The sequence below is a fragment of the Leptonychotes weddellii genome, chromosome X, assembly GCF_054177405.1.
Source record: "Leptonychotes weddellii isolate Sample4059 chromosome X, ASM5417740v2, whole genome shotgun sequence".
NCBI classification, from domain to species: domain Eukaryota; kingdom Metazoa; phylum Chordata; class Mammalia; order Carnivora; family Phocidae; genus Leptonychotes; species Leptonychotes weddellii.
The window spans coordinates 82,614,439-82,637,465 of record NC_138385.1 but is presented as its reverse complement, the minus strand read 5'-3'; the positions used below and the strand labels follow the sequence as shown (position 1 = coordinate 82,637,465).

Here is a 23,027-nt window from a genome sequence, read left to right as displayed (position 1 = left end):
CATCATGAGTGTTCTAGTGTGGTCCTAACTGAATAACTGCACACTGAAATAGACATTAGTTCATTCTAAATGACTCATTTCTCTTTAAAATTAAAGTCAGAGCACCACTTAAAAAATTCTGTCTATCGGCTGGGTATCCTATTTATAACTTTTGGTCTATGCTAGTAAAGAAGGTGTCATAAAGTAGATGTTAGAAGAAAAGAAAGGGGGTGACATTGGATCTGAGAAGGTTGAAAACCATGGATGTAGAGTTATGGGGAAATTCTAAGACAAAAGCTATTATACTGAAAATAAATAGAATTTTTAAAGAAGAGAATGAGGATATTTCCCTCCTGTGCATCCAATCGCTGATCCTCACTGCTCTACAGAGAATGAAATAGCATTTTAAAAATTGCTCTTTTACAGCCAGCTGTGACTAGCGGTGAACCGGAGGTCTGCTTCGTCTACGAACCTGAATTAAAAACAGCCAGGCCCTTCGTCTGTTCAGAGCCCACATTCTTGATTACATTTGACACAATAATCATCATCATATCTTAAGACTCAAATCAGCCTGACAGTGCTCGACTCAGGGCTGCTTCTCCCAATTAGCTAGAAATTGGGGCCCAGATCATCTTCTAGGGAGTAAGTTCACATTTGCCATTTTGCTGTAGTAAAAAGGTGATGAACATGATGGAGGGAGCAAATCAACTTTCTAACTTATTTTTTTTTTTAATATTTTATTTATTTATTTGACAGAGAGAGATAGCAAGAGAGGGAATACAAGCAGGGGGAGCGGGAGAAGGAGAAGCAGGCTTCCTGTGGAGCAGGGAGCCCGACGCGGGGCTCGATCCCAGGACCCTGGGACCTTGACCAGAGCAGAAGGCAGATGCTTAACTGACTGAGCCCCCCAGCACCCCTCAACTTTGTAACTTATATAATAACTATTTTATTTTAAGTTCACCTAATGCTGGCAAACCTGTTTTGATGGGAATGAAGAAGTGTAAGCTTTTTGTTGTTGTTATTATTTTTTTAAAAAATATACAAAGCTTAAGATAGCTAGCGTTTGGACTAGAAAGGGGAACTAAATGCATACTATGAATATTTAAAAAAAATATTTTCCAAATGAGAGCTTTTGGAAGGGGCTATCTTTTTATGTAAAAGGTTGGTTATTGTGGGGCACCTGGGTGGCTCAGTCAGTTAAGCGTTTGCCTTCGGCTCAGGTCATGATTTCAGCGTCCTGGGATCGAGTCCTGCATTGGGCTCCCTGCTCAGAGAGTAGCCTGCTTCTCCCTCTGCCTATGCTGCCCTCCATGCTTGTGCTCCCTCTCTCTCTCTGTCAAATAAATACATAAAATCTTTTTAAAAAATGACTTGTAATTACTGGATAGGTACAGATTATTTGAAAACCAAAAGTGAAGAGATATCAGGGTTCTAAGGAGTGAATTTCCAGTAAGATGCTCACACCAGAGCACGGTGTTCATGTGACACAAGTATTCTTCTAGGCATCTGGTTCAAAAACATTTCTCTTCCATATTTCCTGAGGAAAAATAGTCAAGGAAATTTTTATGTATTTTATTCCCTCAATTATGATACTTTTCTATCCAGATGAAGGCAGTAGGTACACATTGTGGAAAAAATGGACAATTAGAAAAGGTAGCCCCACTCCATGGCAGCGTTCCAGATGGTTAAGATGAAGATGTGCTCAGAGCACAATGGCCTTATGCGCCATTTTCTGAGAGGATAACAGCACAGAGTTGGAAGAGAAATACACAGATGAGACAAAGAGAACTCTAGATAGAAAGGTTAAGAGCAGGTGAGTAGAACTGGAAGAGCAAGAAGATTCTGGAGGGAGCTGAGATACAAGGCTGGGGATGAGGGACCACGGGGACAGGAGTAGGTAGGTAAGACCTGACGAAGTGCAAGAGCCCGTGGAAAGCAAGTGCCAGAAATAATGGAGAAACACCATGGAGGCTGAGTTGGAGATAAAAAAGAGAGGCCAAGTTGGGAAGAGAAGCACAGGAGAAGTGTCAGAAATAACAAATAAGAGAGGCGGCACCATAAAGGCAATGTTTCTGAGTTTTCTTTTCTGCAAGCTTCCCTATTCACTCAAAACTGAACATTTCTTCCAAGACAATGTCCTTGATGCACAGCTATCCCTACAGAAGAAATATTTTTCTTATAGTATAGTTATGTTTATACAGGCTTCAGGATGGATTTTTTTTTAAGTATAGTAGAGGTATAGATTTTCAAAGTCTGGTTCCTGATACAAGTTTTAATTATTCTGTAGGAAAGAAGTCCAGACTGTTAAAACGCATGAATATCATCTAGTATATATAACATCATCTCAATTAATTTTGTCCCCAATTTTTATGATAGGCACTATTGAAGAAGATCATGTCACTGCTTCTCAAAGAATTAATTGATGTCTTTCTGCTTCAGGATTAGCTGACAATCTGAGTATTATAAGCAACATTTCTATAGGGTCTACTCTCCTTAAGAAAACCAAGTTCACATTTTCTTTTATCAGAATAATTAAATCTTTGAAGACTTAGTTTTGACCCTTAGAAAAATAAAAACAAAATTCTCCTGTAAGCCAACATTCTTTAAAATTATTTAGAAAAGGGGATGCCTGGGTGGCGCAGTCAGTTAAGTGGCTGCCTTTGGCTCAGGTCATGATCCCAGGCTCCTGGGATTGAGTCCCTCATTGGGCTCCTTGTTCAGTGAGAAGCCTGCTTCTCCCTCTGCCTGCTGCTCCCCCTGCTTGTTCTCTCTCTCTCCCTCTCTGACAAATAAATAAATAAAAAATCTTTAAAAAAATTATTAAGGTATATATATATACATTCTTAAAAAAAAATACACAGTCCACTGCTAGGAGTAGCATGAAGTTAATATATCCACAGCAAAGTTTGGCAAAAATAATCAGAAATGAGCTATAGGAATAATATTTAATTTTCTTCTTCACATATTTAGTATTAATCTCTCTTGTGTTACCTAAGAGTGGTTTTTCCAAATTCTAGCACTCTGGAATCATAAGGAAACTGAACTAGAAATCCTCTGAGTGACTACTACTTACTTGCAATTACAGATACTAAGTTGTAAAGCATCTGGCTCATCCTTGTGCTGGCATGATTTCCAAAATCAGAAGTGCTTTTTAGATGTTATCATTTAAATATGACCCTTAATAATTAACCACCTGATTTGTTTTCACTGGTTTCAAGGTAGACGCTAGGGATCAACATTGATAAAGGCGCAGCGCTTGATAAAAACCGACACAAGCAGATCACTGACCAATTCGGTCGCTTCTCTACTAATGTTCACATAAGTGTAGTTATAAATGACTTTTGCTTGCCACAGAAAGGGGCTTAATTTTTTTTTAAAGATTTTATTTATTTGAGAGAGAGAGAATGAGAGACAGAGAGCATGAGAGGGAGGAGGGTCAGAGGGAGAAGCAGACTCCCTGCCGAGCAGGGAGCCCGATGCGGGACTCAATCCTGGGACTCCAGGATCATGACCTGAGCCGAAGGCAGTCGCTTAACCAACTGAGCCACCCAGGCGCCCAAGGAGCTTAATTTTTTAAAATCCAGTCCATCCTTTGCTCTCTGAGTCCTATGAGCGCAAAGAAATCACGTTCACCACATCAAAAGCAGTGCAAGGGGAAAGGCCAGTTTACAGGATGACTGCAACACATTCCCTTTGGAAATATCCTTGAAGATCACCTCTGAAAGCTTAATTGACACAGGATGAGGCGGCACATCTAGGGAAGATTAATGCCATTTAGAACGACTGTGCTTTCGAGTTTGATCTGACTCTCCGTTCACTTCTTGGTGTGAATCAAATTGTTAAATTGAATTTCAAAAATGTTACAGTGATTACTTAGGAAATCATTGGCTACCCTAGCATTGCTGCAAGCTGCAAGCTCCCCCCACCCCTGCAATGCCAGTAGACATGGGCAGAGTTGGCTGCCACTCCCCACCTCTCCTGGACACCCCTGAGCACGTCAATCACACGCTTTCCTTCCTCAATTAATGCTGTCAGTAGAAAAAAACAGTGATTTGTGAATAAACTGTATTTCCTATTTGTACCATGTGCACCATTATATAAGCAGCTTCCGGGAGCAAGTTTAATAGTTTATTGTTAAGTAGTTTGAGTTCTTGGGGGAAAAAATGGCATTCTCTATAGGTAAAGTAGTAGTTCATCATCCACACTTGAAAAATCGCGTTATTGAAAGGCACATATGTTTCCGTTTTCTCATTTGAAATAATCTTCGACAAAGCAGGAAAATATATGCAATGGAAAAAAGACAGTCTCTTCAATAAATGGTGCTGGGAAAATTGGACAGCCACATGCAGAAGAATGAAACTCAACCATTCTCTAACACCATACACAAAGATAAACTCGAAATGGGTGAAAGAGCTCAACGTGAGACAGGAATCCATCAAAATCCTAGAGGAGAACATAGGCAGCAACCTCTTTGACATCGGCCACTGTAACTTCTTTCAAGATACATCTCCAAAGGCTATTGAAACAAAAGCAAAAATAAACTTTTGGGACTTCATCAAGATAAAAAGCTTCTGCACAGCAAAGGAAACAGTCAACAAAACAAAGAGGCAACATACAGAATGGGAGAAGATATTTGCAAATGACACTAGGATAAAGGGCTGGTATCCAAGATCTATAAAGAACTTCTCAAACTCAACACCCAAAAAACAAATAATCAAGTCAAAAAATGGGCAGAAGACATGAACAGACACTTCTCTGAAGAAGACATACAAATGGCTAACAGACTCATGAAAAAATGTTCATCATCATTAGCCATCAGGGAAATCCAAATCAAAACCACATTGAGATACCACCTTATACCAGTTAGAATGGCAAAAATGGACAAGGCAAGAAACAACAAATGTTGGAGAGGTTGTGGAGAAAGGGGAACCCTCTTACACTGTTAGTGGGAATGCAAGTTGGTACAGCCACTTTGGAAAACAGTGTGGAGGTGCCTCAAAAAATTAAAAATAGGGCTACCCTATGACCCAGCAATGGCACTCCTGGGTATTTACCCCAAAGACACAGATGTAGTGAAAAGAAGGGCCATAGGCACCCCGATGTTCATAGCAGCAATGTCTGCAATAGCCTCATTGTGGAAAGAGCCAAGATGCCCTTCAACAGATGAATGGATAAAGAAGATATGGTCCATATATACAATGGAATATTACTCAGCCATCAGAAAGGATGAATACCCAACTTTTACATCAACATGGATGGGACTGGAGGAGATTATGCTAAGTGAAATAAGTCAAGCAGAGAAAGTCAATTATCATATGGTTTCACTTATTTGTGGAACATAAGGAAGAACATGGAGGACATTAGGGGAAGGAAGGGAAAAATGAAGGAGGGCAAATCAGAGGGAGAGATGAACCACAAGAGACTATGGACTCTTAGAAACAATCTGAGGATTTTAGAGGGGAGGGGGGATTGGTTAGCCCAGTTATGGGGATTAAGGAGGGCACGTACTGCACGGAGCACTGGGTGTTATACGAAAACAATGAACCGTGGATCACTACATCAAAAACTAATGATGTATTGTATGGTGACTAACATAACATAATAAAATAAAAAAAAAAAAAGTGATGCAATCAATAGCCTTGGTGTTAGGACTAATAAAACTGCCTATTTGCTTTGTGAGTGGGATATTTATTCAAGGAGAATTTGTTCACCATCCCCAACACCTACTGCAGTATCTGGCCAAGAGTGAGTGTTTATTTTTTACCAAAGCAATTAATTTGAAAATAGCCAATGTATATCCATATCAGTCTCTTCATTTTAGATATTTTCATTAGGTAGTAATCACACTAGTGCACATGTAACTGTCACTGTTTGAGTCCAACTTTTTTCTTTCGTAGTAAGAATCATAAGGCTCTACCAGATAACTCATTTTCAAAAGTAGAAGTTGGCAAAACTTCAAATTACGGGTAAGGGAGATGGAGAGGTGCTTGTTTTTCCAGGAAGAATGGCAAATACTTGCTTAGATGCCCTCTCAGAGCCAGTCATTTTAACGATGCTGGCAAAGGTACAGAAGAGCTAGCAGAACTATCTTAAGTATTAAAAAGTGACAACTGACCCTACATGAGAAAATTCTCCAAGAATTAGAGAACTCAACATCATGTAAATGATGCAGCCATGTAAACATAGGAAGAAGACTTCATTCTGTTCCTTCAACTACAAAAATCATCTCTTTGTCAGAATTGCCAAAAAGCTCAGGTTTTATGGTTGGGAAAGTCACAGACTTTCTGTACCTTGGTATCTTTATCTGAGTTATAAATATTGGGATGCTGAAATTGGCGATGAAGATTTAGAAAAGGTTAACTCAGGCCTGTAAAACGTTACACTCATTTGGAATGTGGGCCAGCAAATTATAAAGATGTCTGTCTACCTGCTCGTCCTTTGACAAGAAAGGGCAGAACTCAGCCTGAGCAGCCTGCCCTACTCTAGCAATCAAGGGCCTGTGATGTAGAGGGAGTCCCAAGCCAGTGGCTTGCCAAGGAGTCTACAAAATCCTGCTAGAACTTTGAGCTCAAATGATGTTCTCCAGACTGCTCTGCTGAAAAGCCCTGGCCTCTCCTCAGAGTAGACCAGGTCTATCCATCAGGAATGGATGCCAAGTGAGATGGGTTGGCTAACTGGCCACTCTATATGAGAAGTATATGAAGGCTGATTCACACACACCAAATGCTTGGCTGGGCTTCTAGAATTGTCTAACTGCCAGGGTAAATTTTTCTGCAGCAACCTAACAATTAGGCTAAATGTAATCATTAGCAGGTTGTGGATTATATGTTTTGTGTGGGAAAAAAATTATAAGAGTTAGTCCCATGCTATTAAAATGTTGACAAGAATAGAGTATCAAGGAGGGTTAATGGAGTTTGTTTCAGGAAAAAAAAAACCTTATTAGCAGATGCTAGCAATTATAATAGACTCTATTGTTTATTGCTATTTGCTAAAATGGAGACTACTTTTACTAAAGGTATCCTAGACTACTTCTGTGATTTCTAAATGACCTCCCCTCCATTCTCATTGTGGAAAGTCTCAGGAAAACAGATTCAGTACGAGTCATATATGCTGTACCAGAGAATCGAACTCTCTTTCTCTCTCTTTATCATCATCACCATCATCCTGCTCCTTTTCCTCCTTCTGCTCCTCTTCCTCCTCTTCTTTCTTGCTCTCTCCCTCTCTGCCCTACCTCTCCCTTATCTATCTATCGCCTATCTGTCTATCTATCTATCTATCTACCTTTCATCTATGAATATTTCCAGAAAAAGCCCCTAAGCTTCTAACAGAATATAAGGTGACAATAATAGTCCCAAGGGAACAAGAGAAAAGATGTCCGAGTAGAGTCAAAGGTAGAATACTACTACTTCCCTTATGGCAAATTTATAGGCTTATGCCCCACTAAAGAGCTGAACTAATGGTGCATGAGAATACTACCCAGGGAACTCACAGCAAAATGATCTCTACTCAGTGGTCTGGGCTAGATGCTATGCTACCTTACAAATGCTTATTGAGTTAATTATAATTTTATAATATATATAATTATTTTATAATAGAATAATTATTGGATCAGATGCTATAGTGTCATGTAAGGCTCTTCTTGATAAATTGGTTCCATGGTCAAAGTTTTAGAAGAAATACATACCATATAGAATATCCCTTTTCCCACACCTTCCCGAACACACATACTTTGTTTATTCACAATGCATACACTCTAATAAAAAGTCTGATTAATTCTACAGAAGTTTGTTTACCTTTACTTAACCTGATAGTACCTAAACTTTGTTTTGGACCATAGAACCCTTTCTTAACACTTATTAAGATAAAATGGAACTAGTTCTGGCAGAACCCTATTTGGGGAAAAAAAAACACGTCTAGAGGAAGAGTATATGAGGAAGATCAGGATGCTAAAGTCATGTGTCCTGCATGCTTGAAATTATTATACCAAGGTTCCCCAACCTGTTCTTGAATACTTCTACAACCTTATAAGGTGGCCTGTTCCATCTCTGGATAGCTCTGTCACAAAATTCCTTTCTCTACTGAGATGAAATGCAAGTTCTTATGACTACATTATACGCTTGAATTTACCTAGGCTAATGTCCCCATAGTTTTCCTTCATCATTGCTTTATTGCTGTGTGTGGGGGGAGGGAGGCAGGAGTGAAGGAGGGAGAGATTACTGTCAGTAAATGCCCTGTGTTGTTCCCCGTTTCTGAATGTTTTTGGTTGGCATCGTGCAGTGGTTCTCCAACTTAATATGCTTAGAAATGGCTTGGAGACTGGACAGCTTGTTAAAAGTTTTCTGGGCCCCATCCCCAGGGATTTAGTAGGATGGGGTAGGACCCATGCATGTGCATTTCTATCAAGCTCATAGGTGATACCAATGAGCTAGTCCAAGGACCACACTTGGAGTCACACTGGGGTATTGTATATCTTGATACTCTGCCAAGACCCCATGCTCTAGCTGGTGGGAATATTGGCTGCTAACTGCTCACAGCTGCGTCTCTCACTGGAAATTGCCCTCAGCTGTAGGTAATTTTATCCAAGGTTGTCCTCTCCCACTGGGCAACCCAGAACCAATGAGTGGCTGGCTCTAGAGTACAAGGGCCCAGCCTCCTTGCCTCAATTCAGGATGTCTCTGAAAGTGTCCTGCAATTTCCAGAGCTCCCCTGTGAATCTGTTGAGGCCTCAGGTTCATTGCAGGTTAGCTTTTCTCTCTGTCCAATCCCACCTCTGTCACAGCCTTCTACACGTATCTCACGGAAACACTCTTCAACAAACCTTCTGCCCACAACTCTCCACCTTAGGGAGTTTTTCTCCCCCGTTTCCAGGGAGCCCTGTCTAAGTCAGTTGGATTTTATTTTTATTTTAGTTTTCTTTTAAACACAAGTGTAGTGCCTTCTATTTCCATTTCGTCTTTCAATATTCAGCCTCCAATTTGTTGAAATCTTTTTGGCTCCTGATACTCTTGTCTACTGTATTTGCTACTTCTTCCTGCTTTGTGTCATTGGCAAATTTGATAAGAATGCTATCTACATCTTCATCCAAGTCACTGATGAAAATATTGAAGAGGACAGAGCTGAGATTAGATTACTGTGAAAAGCTGCCAGAACCTCCTTCCAAGTTGATATGTATCCAATAAACAGCAATGAAGGGAGCCCAGGCCTCAGAATCAGAGATTTTGGTTTAGAACACCAGCTCTAAGGAGAGGTCAGTAGCTTATACCGATAACTAAAAAGAACAATATCATTTTAGCTGTCCTATGTTAATAGGCAACTTAGGCACTCCTTACACATTACGTATTAATAAATCACATCTCACCATCAAAAACCCCATGAAAATCATAAATAATCATGAATTCGTGGTTATTATTTATTTAATTTGCCTCAGGATGAAAGTTGTATTTGGGCATTTTAGTGGAGGGTTTGTCTCACTTCAATATTTTTAAAAAGACATTGTGATAAGATGGATATTCAATACCTAACTCAGTTTCACAAGGTAGACCTAAAATTACTTGTGATACAGAAGAAAAACAGAACTCCTCAGGAATTGTGTGCGTCGCCATCAGTCTAGGCGATGTAGGTTATGATCTCCACAGGTGCTTGGGGTAGAGCGGGTTGCCTTGTTTTAAATGCTCTGTGGCATGAGGACACTGGCTGGACACAGAGTGATGTCATGAGTGTCACATTGGGATCTGATGAAGCTAACTGTGAAGCTGAATCTTAGAGGATACTTAGAACACACAATGGCTGCTCTGCATGGGCAAGTGATTTACCGGCTAATGGAAATGGTTTTCCTGTTCGGGTGAATACCGACACTAAGCAGCATGGCCAGAGCATTAAGTACTGGCTGGAAGCATGAGGGTATTACTTTTGTTCCTGGCTATTTAGTGAGTCACCATATACCTCAAGGAAGTATCCTCCCCCATATTTTTTCTTTTTTTTTTTTTTTAAAGATTTTATTTATTTATTTGAGAGAGAATGAGAGAGAACACATGAGAGGGGATAGGGTCAGAGGGCAAAGCAGACTCCCTGCTGAGCAGGGAGCCCGATGCGGGACTCGATCCAGGGACTCCAGGATCATGACCTGAGCCGAAGGCAGTCGCTTAACCAACTGAGCCACCCAGGCGCCCCCCCATATTTTTTCTTGAAAAGATATTACCTGCACATTACCTTACTAATAAAAATGTAGTAGGGAATTTTTCAAGGAATAAAAAAAAGTATCTGAAAGTACTTCTGACGGTTAATACGTTGGGAAGAAGTAAAATAAAGATGGGCCAAAAATATATTTACAGCCATAGGATGAAAGGAAATGTTAAAACATGTGAAGGGTCATTCTCTAGCTCTCAATTTAAAACGTTTCCTTCCACAAATACATTTCACTTTGTATCAGGGAAAATGCTTTCAAAATACAAAAGAGGCTTCTAAACACAAAACAATGGTAGATACAGTATCAAAGCAGAACTTCAAACGGGGTACAATCTGAGCTCAGAAGCAAGATAAAGAACCCCGTGGGTCAGAAAGGGCAGAGAGACAGAAAACGGCACGCAGAGTTGAAGGCACGGGGCTGTGTGGCTCTGGGACAGGAAGTCAGGAGTGGCCGTCAGTTGAGACTTCGCTTGGCTCGAGAATCTGAAAATGTTCGGTGCAAGATGAAGGACCGGAGCCAGGCTCTTGGCTTCGCTAAGCCAGGGATGGTATCAGGTTTCCCAACTGGTAAAAGGAGGCTGCGCAAAAGCACAGCTGTTGATCAGCACCCAGAACTGCTTACATGACCCCCTTTTAGGGGAAAAACTGAGAAGATGAAATTTCACAAAACTCACCAATATCTGTCTTGCTTAATTTTTAGAAATAAGGAATGCATTTAAATTCATCGTTAATAGAAAAAAAAACTAAATTCCTATTTTATTTATTTTTTGAAGATTTTATTTATTTATTTATTTATTTAACTTAAAAAAGCATTCTGTGGTGGGAACTGAACATCTTTTTTTTTTTTCTTTTTAAATTTTATTTTATTATGTTATGTTAATCACCTTACATTACCTCATTAGTTTTTGATGTAGATTTTATTTATTTATTAGAGAGAGAGCGTGCGCACAAGAGAGAGTGTGAGAGAGAGAACGAAAGCAGGGGCAGGGCCAGAGGGAGAAGCAGACTCCCCACTGAGCAGGGAGGCTGACAGGGGGCTCGATCCCAGGACCCTGGGATCATGACCTGAGCCAAAAGCAGATGCTTAACTGACTGAGCCACCCAGGCCCCTAAATTCCTATTTTAAACTGAATAAAGCCAAAAGATCCCTGAACTATAGGTTAGAATGAGATAAAATTACAAGTCAAGTGATGATTCTATCCATTTATTAAAATAACTTAATAAAAATAAACTCTAGCTCATGTATACATTTTACTAAGCATTTTGAACAAGTTTTTTTTTGAGAGTGATAGCAACACAAAGAAAATTCAAACTATGAATATCATTGAAAAGTAATATCATGGACACTGTCGCTAACATTAAGGGTTCAATGAAGCCAAGTAAGGGAAACTTTCTCCCATTTGTTTTAATTTTAGACACCAAAATATTGAATTTATGATTGAAGATAAGAAAGGTCCATCTGTGACCTATAATTTTCCTTTAGGAAACAATTATAAGTTATCTTTAGTTTTGGAGTCTTTTCATGGGTAAACTGTACTCAGGGGCATTTCCAAGCATCTATTTTGGTGTGCTGGTGGAGTCTGGTTTAGGACTGAGCGACTGGGGTAGAATGCAAATGGCTATTTGGCTACATCACCGGGTAATTTTCCACACCAGTAAATCACCAATGATATGGTTCCAAATCTCTCCGTTTGTGTGCAATCTCTGTAAGCTAAAAACATTCTAATTACTTTAAAGGAGATGACATAAAATGAAGCAGGCAGTTAAGACCAAGAACATTTTAGATCTGTATGGATCATGATACTCCCTGGCCCAGCGCCCCAAGGTTTTGCATTACAGGTATTATATTACCCGATTGTAACATGGCGAGAATTCTTGTGCTTCACAATCACTTGGAAAGATTGGGTCTCAGCAGTATAAAAAGCAGAGGGCCTTATAACTATATACACATCTCTCTGTTGAAGAGCCAAAAGAAACTTGCTCATTCTGCCAAAAGAAGCATACCTAAAGGAGTTGCTAAGGGATTGGATATTTTAATGCACCAAAGCCTTTTAGTCCTTAAGATGGACTAGATAGTATATTTCGCATGAGAGGGATTAAAAATAGGAGACTCTAAATTGAGAAGTTTGAGCTGGTGTTCTTAGGGTCATTTGTTGCTTTAATATTTATGACGATGCTTCAAATATATCACAAGCAGTCCCTGACTTAATAAGAGGTTGTATTTTAAACAAACGTCCTGTTAGCATCATATCACATTCTTTACATAGCTTCAAGGGCAGCAGCAAATCTTCACTTTACATTTTGGGGACTAATCCAAAGCCATTTGGTGCCCAACATCTGATTAATTATTTCATTCAGTTCACGATTACTGAGTACAATTACTGAGCAAACACAAGGCGTGGCTATACAATAATACGACAATCTCCTGATGCTCATAAAATAGTCCCCAGGTAGTTCCAGAAAAAGAATTCTAAAAATGCTTTTATAAGGGCCAGCATTTGTGGATAGAACATAGGCCTCTTTTATGAAGTTCACATGCCTGTCCCTCTGGTAAATAAACAAACAAGCAAAAATTTTGCCAAACAAGCAAAAATTTGTGATACCATTTGCTTTTCTTGCCTAAAAAAAACATCAAGTTTATTTATTGACTTCTTTGTTTTTATTTTCAGAAAAATTTCGGTATGCTTTTGGGAGTATATCACATATGTAAATATCATCCATCAGGTCTCAGGAGGGAAAAGAGAACTGGGAGCAAAGGGAAACCAGAAGATTAATTTTAAGGAAAATCACTCTGAGGCCAGCATGAAGGCCAGATGAGTGTGGAGACCCAATGGCTGGGAGCACAGAGCAAAGGCAGTTACAGTCTCTGAGGTAGAATATGGACAAGCTCTAGGATGAGCTGGCAATAGGGACGAAGAAAAGGGGCTAGTTTGTAGAGCAATTTTTGAAGTAGAATTCACATAGTGTAGAAGCCAATTTAATAAATGTATCAAAAAAAGTAGAGAAGAGAGAGGGAGGGAAAGGTAGAAGGAATTCTTAGGTTTCCAGTTTTAGAGATGATTAAGTAATTAAACTACACTGAAAATACAGAAACTCAAGCATCATTTTAGGGGCAGATAATGACTTCACCTTTAGATATTTTGCAGCTTGTAGGATAGGCAGATGGAAACACATGGGAGATGGCTGTAAGTACAGTTCTGGAGATTGGGAGAAAGATGGAAGATGGAAATAAAAACTGAGAAGTCTTAATGGTAGCTGAAACCAACAGATGAAGGTACTTGAAATGTGTATAGAGAAGAGAAAGAATTAAAAATGGAACAGCAACATTTAAGGGATGTATAGAGCGAAGATAGCCTGTATAGATTATTGTTACAACTCCCAAATTTGTATCTCGAGTCATGACCATTCCTTGGAATTTAAGATTTTATATCCAGCTAACTACTCCATATCTCCACCTGGATGCATGACAGACACATCAAAAGTAACATGTCCCCATCTTCTTCCTAGGATGTGTTGCTTTTTTTCCTAAAGATTTATTTATTTATTACTTGAGAGAGAGAGAGAGAGAGAGAGAGAGAGCAGCAGGGGAAAGGGAGAGGGAGATTGACAATCTGAAGCATTCCCTTCTGAGCGCAGAGCCTGACACGGAGCTGGATCTCACAACCCTGAGATCATGACCTGAGCCAAAATCAAGAGTCAGACACTTAACTGACTGAACCACCCAGGTGCCCCAATACATTGCTTTTGATGTCTTCTCCATCTTAGTAAAATGAGCGCCCCATCTTCCAGTTGTTTGGGTAAAAACTCTGCAGTCTTCTTGGATTCCTGTTTCTTTCACACCTAAATCTAATGCATTAGAAAACTTTTTGGGCTCTGTCCTCAACATAGAGTGGAATCCAACCACTTCTTACTACATTCACTTCTCCTATTCTGACCTAGACCACAGTCATCTCTTGAGGGAATTATGACAACAGTTTCCTAGTGGTTTCACTATTTCCCTTCAGTGTATTACAGTAAACAGAGGGGCTAGGTGAGTAAAAACATGCCATTCCACTGCTCAAAACCCTCCCAGGTCCCATCTCATTCAATGTGAAAGCGAAAGTCCTCTGAGGGAGCCAGAAGGCCTGATGTAACCAGATTCTTCTTATCTCTCTGAACTCCTTGTCTGCTATACTCCTGCTTATGTGATCCCTTCCTGGTACACTGGTCTCTTGAGGGTTCATCCAAAAAGGCCAAGAAGACTCCTGCCTCATGGCATTGCCACTTACTAGTACCTCCTGAAATGTTTTTCTTCCAATTATCCACATGGCTGCCATCCTCAGGTCCTTTGCATTTTGTTTAAACATCACCCTTTCTGTCAGACTTTCCTTAACCACCATATTTAAATAACCACACTTCACTTCCACCACACACACCTATTCTCAGCTCCTTTCCTTCTTTCTTTCCACATTGCACGGATCACAATTTAAAATCCCATATATTTAACTTTCTTACTTGTTAATGTCTGTTTCGCACCTTCTCCTTCCCCAAATAAAAGCTTCACGAGGGTAGGGATTTTCATTGCCGTATACAGAGTACCAAGAACTGAGCCTGCCTAGCACCAAAATATTCATTGAGTGAGTGAATGAACTCTTATGATATTTTTGACAGATGACATTTACTGAGCTCTTACTATGTACCACGCATTGTGCCAAGGACCTCACTCTTACTATAAGACTAGAAAAACAGGAGAACTGTAAGACAACATCATTCTGGAAACCAAGGAAGGGAAAGTTTTAACCAGTCGAGTTGATCGATGGGACCAATGTTAAAATGAAGTCAAGTAGATGAATAAATGAAAATAGGGCATTTAGGGATTGTAAAAGTCACTGATGATCTTAGTGAGCCCTCATTTTCAGTAAAACAAGGGGATGGTGCCAGAGAAGCCAGACTGGAGTAGGTCAAAGCATAACCAGGAGCTGAAGAATAGGAAACAGTAATCCCAGTTACCGCTTCAAAAATTCTGATGGTTTCAAGCTGACCAAAAAAAAAAAAAAAAATGATGGTAAGGGGAAATAAGCACAGCTGTATAGAAAAGACACTCTCCTAAGAAAGTTCTTGTAGAATGAGGGAGACTTCAACATGATGGTTGGCTGAAGGGGAGAAGCCAGAAAAAAAAAAAAAGAGAGAGAAATTGATGATCCCAAGGGAAAAAAGCAGAACAGTTATTAAAATATATGCTGGAGAATCTGAAAGAGATCCAGTGTCCAGCTAGAATAGCTCTTTGCTGCACCCCTAATAGGGCTCAATATTTTTCCCTTTCCTTGTTTCTTTAAAGTGGAAAAGAGAAAGGACCTAGGAATAGAGAAGCAAGGAGTGACTTACGCATGCTTCACAGTTGCCAAAGACAGTGAATACTGGTGACAATTTTTCAGTGTATCAACTATGAATTGTGATTATTAAAATGTGAAATGTATTATTAGGGGGAACAGGAGAATACTGAGGTGTTATTTTGAGGAAGAGCATATTTCCATGTATGTGTGTGTGTGTGTATGTGTGTGTGTGTATATATACACACACACACATACACACACACACACACTAAATTTTTCCTAGAACCTAGAGAGATTTTTCAGGTATCTGGGAGCTTTTGCGAGGAAGTTCCAGCCATGCTGAAACCTCTGACACTAGGACCAGGCACTCTACTTGATGAGTTCACTCCTGGCTGGTAGGTAAATGTAGAAGCCCTCATATAGCTACAGACAGACAATTCAGAGTTAATGCTCATTTCTTGTTTAAAGAGTGATCCTGGAATAGAAAGAAGGAAATGAAATCTCATGACAGTATCATCATAAAGTCATCAGCCAGATGGCAGTCCTTGAAATCTAATCCTTAGAGGCTTCTCACAATCATTTGTAATATCACATCTAATATTATCTTATTCACCAATTCATATCTATTCATAGAGGTTGAAAACAAAGAAATGAACTTGGAGAGGCCCTCGTTTCTGGCTTTCTATGTTAACATGGACTCTATCAGAAATCTGATCAGGAAAACAAAATATTTTCCTACATAGGTCACAGTGATGATCTATGTTCTGATCTGAATTGTTAAACTACAGAATTTAGTTGAGAAGTACCCTTTTCTTTTAATCATGCATGGTAGATAATTCCTTTTAGGCACATGTGGCTATTTGTATTTCTCCATATGAAATGGTAAAGGTCCTATCAAAGCCAGGGTAGAATTTGAAGGTTCTTATGACCTATTAATAAACTTAAGCTGAACACTAAAATACAAAACAAAGTTAGTTCACTTTTTTAAAGGATTTCATTTATTTATTTGAGAGAGAGAGAGAGAGAGAGAGAGAGAGAGAATGCGTGTCCGTGCAAGCAGGGGGAAGAGAAGAGGGGGAGGGGAAAGAATCTCAAGCAGACTCTATGCTGAGCATGGAGGCTGACGCAGGGCTCGATCCCATGACTATGAGATCATGACCTGAGCCGAAACCAAGAGTCAGAAGCTTAACTGACTGAGCCACCCAGGTGCCCCAGTTCACTCTTGTTTTTGATTATGTCTCAAAACTACAGCCTGTCAGTATATAATGTCAAGGTTTTTCAAGTTACAATTTTTACGTGTTATTCAACAATTGGAAATGCATTGAAGAGTTTATTGCTTTAAATAGGCTTCTAAATGTACAGATATTTTGCACGTATTTCTCTATATGACTGAAAAGTTTCAGGGCAGGCAGTACATGAGTGTTCTGCAGTAAAGCCTGAACTGTGAGAAATGATGTAACCTGAATGCTTACAGCAGAGTCCCTTCTACCTAGAAAGTCTTATTTATAGGTACTTTTCAAAGATGTGAGATACTTTTTCTCCATAACCCAAATATCAATGTTAATAATTTCTCCTTTTAAAATTATGTTTATAAGATTAACAACAAAAGTCAAAGTGTTTCTATCCTGTGATAGTTGTAGTTTTCGAGACTTTAAATACCAACTCTACAAAGTGGACAAACAGAAGATATAAAGTATAAACAAGGAAATAAAATAATGTGAACCAACACCTTTTTACTTTTAAGAAATTGTTGTAAGTGTGCCCTATATTGCTTAGCTGGACATAGACAAAGATGATCTGCAGCAGGACTACCAACCAAATTTTTTGTGATGATGGAAATGCTCTCTTTTGCACTGTCCAATAGGGAAGTCACTAGTTACCTGTGGCTCCTGAGCACTTAAACAGTGGCTGATGAGATGGAGAAAATGAATTTTAAATTTTATTTAGTTTCAATTTACATTTAAATTGCCACCCTTGGCTACTGGCTACCCCTATTGGACAGCATGAATCTAGAGGAAGATGATGATGTTACTTTCCTCCTAGGTTTACCTGGGCAAGACACTGGATAAAAGGGTCAGAAGACTAAAGATCATATAAAGAGTTTTTTTATTCTTTATCTACCTAGCACAAGATCTGTAAGAATGTAAAATAAGAGATGCTGAGAAGCTGTAGTCAAATAGAATATGGCTTCATCTGTGTAGCTGACACACACAGCATACACAGAATGTGAACTTCGAGTATAAAGGTGTCATTAGCCAGCAGAGAATCCAGCTCTCCTCAAGACCTTTCACACTGACCAGAACAACCATCAAGCCCAAATGGCCACTGTTTTATGACCCTCTGTAAATATACTGTATAAATACAATGAACATGAATATATGAGCTACATGAATATACTCTATTTACTCAAAGATCTGACTGGTTATCTTTCCAGGGAACCTCATGCTGTCCAGCTACAGCATGTCAGTTCCCCAGTTTATTCTTTCCATCCCCTTTGAGGCAGACATTCTCTATTGTTTGACTCAACCCCAATTATTAGCCACTAGAGGTGGTTTTGTGGCACAGGTCTGATCTTCAACTTCCTGGGAAACCCACTGCTTTCCTGATCCAAGCACCACCCCTTCTCCTTCTTTTTCTTCCTGCTGGAATGCATGTGTTCTCAGGGAGACACCAAGGAGAGCATGGAAACTTCAAGGCTGACAACGCTGAGCCATTGAGCCAATGTCAGCCATCTGCCTACCCCTGAACCACTCATTAAATGAGACAAATAAACCTCCGTTAGATAAGCTACTGAACTTTGGTTTTCTGTTATTTGAAATGGAAAGCAATCCTAATGGAGACAGTTTTCTTCTGAGTTAAGTTATTGGCGCACCAGAACACTTGTAGTTAGTTATTTTTCATTTGTTCATTTACCCATTTAATAATAAATGTGTTGGGGGTAGTTACCATGTGCATAGCTAAGTGCAAGGTAATAGGGTGGACAAGCAGCCCATGGGAATACCCTCACAAAGCCAACATTCTCGTAACAGACAATGACCAGCAAACACTTAGGTAGTGAGGTAAGCTCTATAATAGAGGGGGCCGAAAGAGTGTGCACTGAAAAGGCTTCTCGAAGGAATTGGCATTTACACTGAGACCTGGATAATGAACAGAACTTAACTAGGTAAAGAGGAAGGAATAATACATATATTCCAGGTCAGGAGGTAGTAGAGAAGACAGAGCATAGCTACGAGGAAATGAAAATAGCTCAATGTTACTTAATTATGTGTGGGGCACCTGGGAGGGGAGACTGAGTAAGTGCAGAAAATGAGGCTGTAGTTTTGAGGAAATGCTAAATCACACACAACCTCAAAATCATTTAAAGGAGTATGGACTGTCTTCAGAAAATAATGGATAAGCCATTAAAGGCTTTAAAAGTCAGAGGAGGGTGAGCTACATAAATATACCATATTTAGAAAGATCAGCCTGCATTTTACATAGAGAATGGATAGGAAGTGGAAAGACTAGAAGGAGGGACACCAGTTAGGTGAATGATGTAGTCACTCAGGCAAAACTCGACAGTTAAGGAGGAGGGATAAAGAGGAGTGGCTGGATTTGAAAGCGATTTCTGCAGTAAATAGCTCTGTGATAGCTTAGCTATTGGGCTTGTAAAAGGAAGACTCAAGCATGAGTTTCTATTTGGCAACTGACTGGGTTGTGGTAACGTTCACTGGAGAGGCATCGTGGGAAGAGAAGTAGGCTGCATCTGGAGAAAAAGGTTGGAAGAGGGCAAAGATGAGTTCAGCCTTGGGCTCATTCAGTTTGAGATTCTGGAGGGACATTCAAATGGAAATAAGTCAGTGGGATATGCAGGTCTGAAAGTCACAAAATCATTGTCAGCGGCAAATGACATAAATGGATAGTCATTAGTGGAGTGAAACGACACAAGTGGATGCATTTTCACAGAGTACATGTGAGAAAGGCACAGGGAAGAATTTTAGAGGCATGAGTCAAAATTAGTTTGGCAGACTTCAGTTTCTGTAGGGGCCAGTGGAAAATGTAATTTGGCGGCTAACATTCTATTTAACTTTAGCCATTGGAGAAATAACTATATACCTCCTTTAGGTGGTAGATTTTTAGGGACCAAGTCAAAAAATATAAACTGGAAGCCCCTCCTCTGAAGAATCCAAGACCTTGAGGAAGTGATTTAAAGAAGAGAGCAGCTTGGACATCAGAGGAGCATGGGAGTGTGGAGCCAGGGGGCTTCCAGAAAGAGCTGCACAGATGGGATAGGACCTCCCTGAAGCCCTAGGTTTGTACCAGAAACAAGTTTTCATTTTGGCCCCTTGTTAGCTTACATTCCCTAAACTCACCAAATTGATTTCTGATCTTAATTTGCTTTCTCAAAGAAGAGGCTTCTCTTTGACAAACAAGCATTTCCCATTGAGATCTAACTATTGAGCTTCTGATACCATTGGCTCACATATGCCTAAGTCTTCCTGAGCCTAATCTGCCCTTATTTAACTCAACAGATACCAGATCTATATTTGAACTGGAAAATTCAAACCTTGCCACTGAGAGGGGGCAGTAACTTTAAGAATTTTTTTTCCATTTATCACTCCCCTATTCAAGCTTGTCCTCTCTCCACCAGGGTCCATGTGATAGGGCCCTGAAAGTAACTCCCAACTTCAGGTTGAAACTTCTTTTCCATGGTCATCTGAACACCCACTATCTGGAATTCAAGACTAGAGCTGCTCTCTTCCCTCAGGGCCACCGATGTAAATCCAGTTTCGCAGGAATTTTCACTCTTTAATTCCTAACTCAGTTTCAAGATTTACTTGCTTTCTCAGTTTCCGCATATCAGCAGCTCGTGACTCCTGAGTTTCTGCTCTTAGTTCAAAATCTGTTGGTTTCTCTCCCCCTGATGGAGGCCTTTTCTTCTTAATAAAGGCCACCTAACTGACATCTTCAGTAATTCATGTCATCTTCTGGAATTTATTTACATTTCACTGTGGCTTTCCTCAAGAGTACTGTACAGGTACTCTTTTTGCCCCTGGTTTTTATTTTAAGATTTTATCTATTTACTTGAGAGAGAGAGTGCATAAGCAGTGGGGAGGGGTAAAAGGAGATGGAGAAGCAGACTCCCCCCTGAGCAGGGAGCCCGACTCGGGGGCTGGATCCCAGGACTCCTGGGATCATGACCTGAGCTGAATTGCCCCTGTTTTTTGAGAGAACTAAAAATAAGTATCCAATAATCCTTAAGTTACCATAGCATGAACAAGGTAACTACATTATGCAAAGAGAGTCATCATTCAACAAGTATTTCCCAGCTCCCCATTGTATCACTTGGTTCAGGACCTCAGGATGTGTCAAATAAGAAAGAGGGTCTTTCAAACCATGAGAGATTCTGGACTCCAGGAACCAAACTGAGGGTTACAGAAGGGAGGGGGTGGGGGGATGGGATAACCAGGTGATGGGTATTAAGGAGGGCACATGTTGTGATGAGCACTGGGTGTTATATGCAAATAATGAATCGTTGAACACTACATCAAAAACTAATGATGTACTGTATGTTGGCTAACTGAACATAATTTAAAAAAAAAAAAAGAAAGAGGGTCTCTGTCCTTAGGGAGTTTAGACTAATATGAAGGACAAACATTAAACAGTTATTTACATAATTCAGGTTTTTATTTAAAATTAGGACACATGCTATTAAAAGAAAAGCACATGGGGTTAAAGGAGTGCATAATAAGGACACAGAATCTACTTTGAGGAGATAGTATCTCTAAGAGCTATTAATTTTCATTGATACGGAAGGGGAAATGAAGTTCTGAGTCATGTGACACTGCATGGATTTTCTCATTTAGTATGTGGAGTGACATGCAATGATGGCACCATGGACAGCTATAATCCCATCATGAAACGCCAAGTAACTTCCTTGTCAGATTAAGAATGGGGCAGCATGTGTCACTATGGAATAGAATATTTCTTTGGATAGAGTTCTCAAAACATATTGACAAATGGCTCTTCCGGCTATATATCAGTATTTTTGTTTGTCTAAACTCTTAGTTATATCATTGCCTGGGCAAATCACTTAATTTCACCAGTCTTCAGGTCCCTCACCTTTAAAATTCTAGAGGATTCAGGCGAGCCTGCGTATTTGCTTGGCATTTGTCACCTTGGATCCTCTGAAGCCCCAGTTTAGCAGGATCAGGAAAACAAATCTGCGCGGTCCACCCAGTGTCACCACCCATCCATCATGGCAGCTAACACTAGTTTCAGAAATAATGTCATTCATACCTTTTATGAATGCTTGCCCAAGAGGCATTGATGTTCTCTGTTATCATGTGAACTTTTCTGGTATCATCTGCAGAATAATCCCGGAGAAGTTTCAGTGCCAAATCATTTGCAACATCTACATTTATCTGCCACTGGCGGAGGTCTTTGGCCAACTGCTGTGGATGCATATGGGAAAGAAAATGAATGTCAGTTTTCTCCGAAATCTTGAGTTGTAGTTTCTTAAAATTTCGCATAAATAGCTTTTGAATCCTCAGGTCAGAACATGTCTACATGATTACTTTTAACCTACCACGTGATTTAGTCAATCATGACTGTATAAACTAACCCACTTTTCATGACAAAACTTTTTAAATGCTGCATCTTGAGCAATACTCAGTATTGGGTATTTCAATTTAGTGCCAATTAATTGGAAATCAACTGGGTTTAATTATTTTTTTCATGGTAGAGAACTATAAAAGTAAGCTCCCATATAATTGTTGAGTATGGGACATACCAAAATTTGAATGGAAAAGCAAATCTCATGTATTTCTTTCCCCCTTCATTAAATTGTTGAATTGTTTATGTAATTAGTGCCATCTACTGGCATTCAACTACAGCTGCATATAGAAAATATCACACATCAAAAGAACAGTACTGTTATTCTAGTTGTGAACATTTTCAAAGGACCAGTTTATTCATAATACCTTAATAAATATCCTCCTTTAAAATTAGAATAAAATGAGGGGCAGAGCAAGATGGCAGAGGAGTAGGAGACCTGGATTTCATCTCCTCTCAGGAATTCAGCTGGATAGGGATCAAACCAATCTGAACACCTACAAACTCAACAGGAGATCGAAGAAAAGAAGAGCAACAACTCTCTCATCAGAAAAGCGACCACTATCTGGAAGGTAGGACGTGCAGAGAAGTGAATCTGAGGCGATATTCGGGAGGATAGACCGCGGGGGAGCAAGTGATAGAGCCGCGGAGCACAAAATCGGAACTTTTAAAAGTCTGCTCCACTGAGGGACGTCGCTCCGGTAGCTAAGCGGGGGGTGGAACCCTCGCGGGACAGTATGGTCTCAGGACCCTGGGGGTCACAGAAAGACCGGGGGTGCCTGAGTGCGGCAGAGCTCCCAGGTAACGGAGCAGGGAAGCCGGCTGCAGAGGCGGAGCCCAGGCGCGGGCTCTCAGCTCGGGGTTGTCATAAACCGCGATCCCAGGCACAGTCGGGCCACTGCTCCTCCAGCAGGGACCCAACAAGCGGCAGATCCGGGGAGACTCACCTTCCTCCCC

The 23,027-nt window shown here is 40.1% G+C and overlaps 1 protein-coding gene across 1 annotated transcript in view; it reads right to left on the bottom strand.

The window, feature by feature from the left end:
- Nucleotides 1-23,027, bottom strand: part of DMD (dystrophin) — a 1,845,074-nt gene that overhangs the window by 489,624 nt on the left and 1,332,423 nt on the right. Inside the window, exon 48 of the mRNA XM_081807964.1 lies at nucleotides 21,756-21,910. Within this exon, the coding sequence (XP_081664090.1) occupies nucleotides 21,756-21,910 (155 nt within the window). The remainder of the gene's footprint in view (nucleotides 1-21,755; nucleotides 21,911-23,027) is intronic.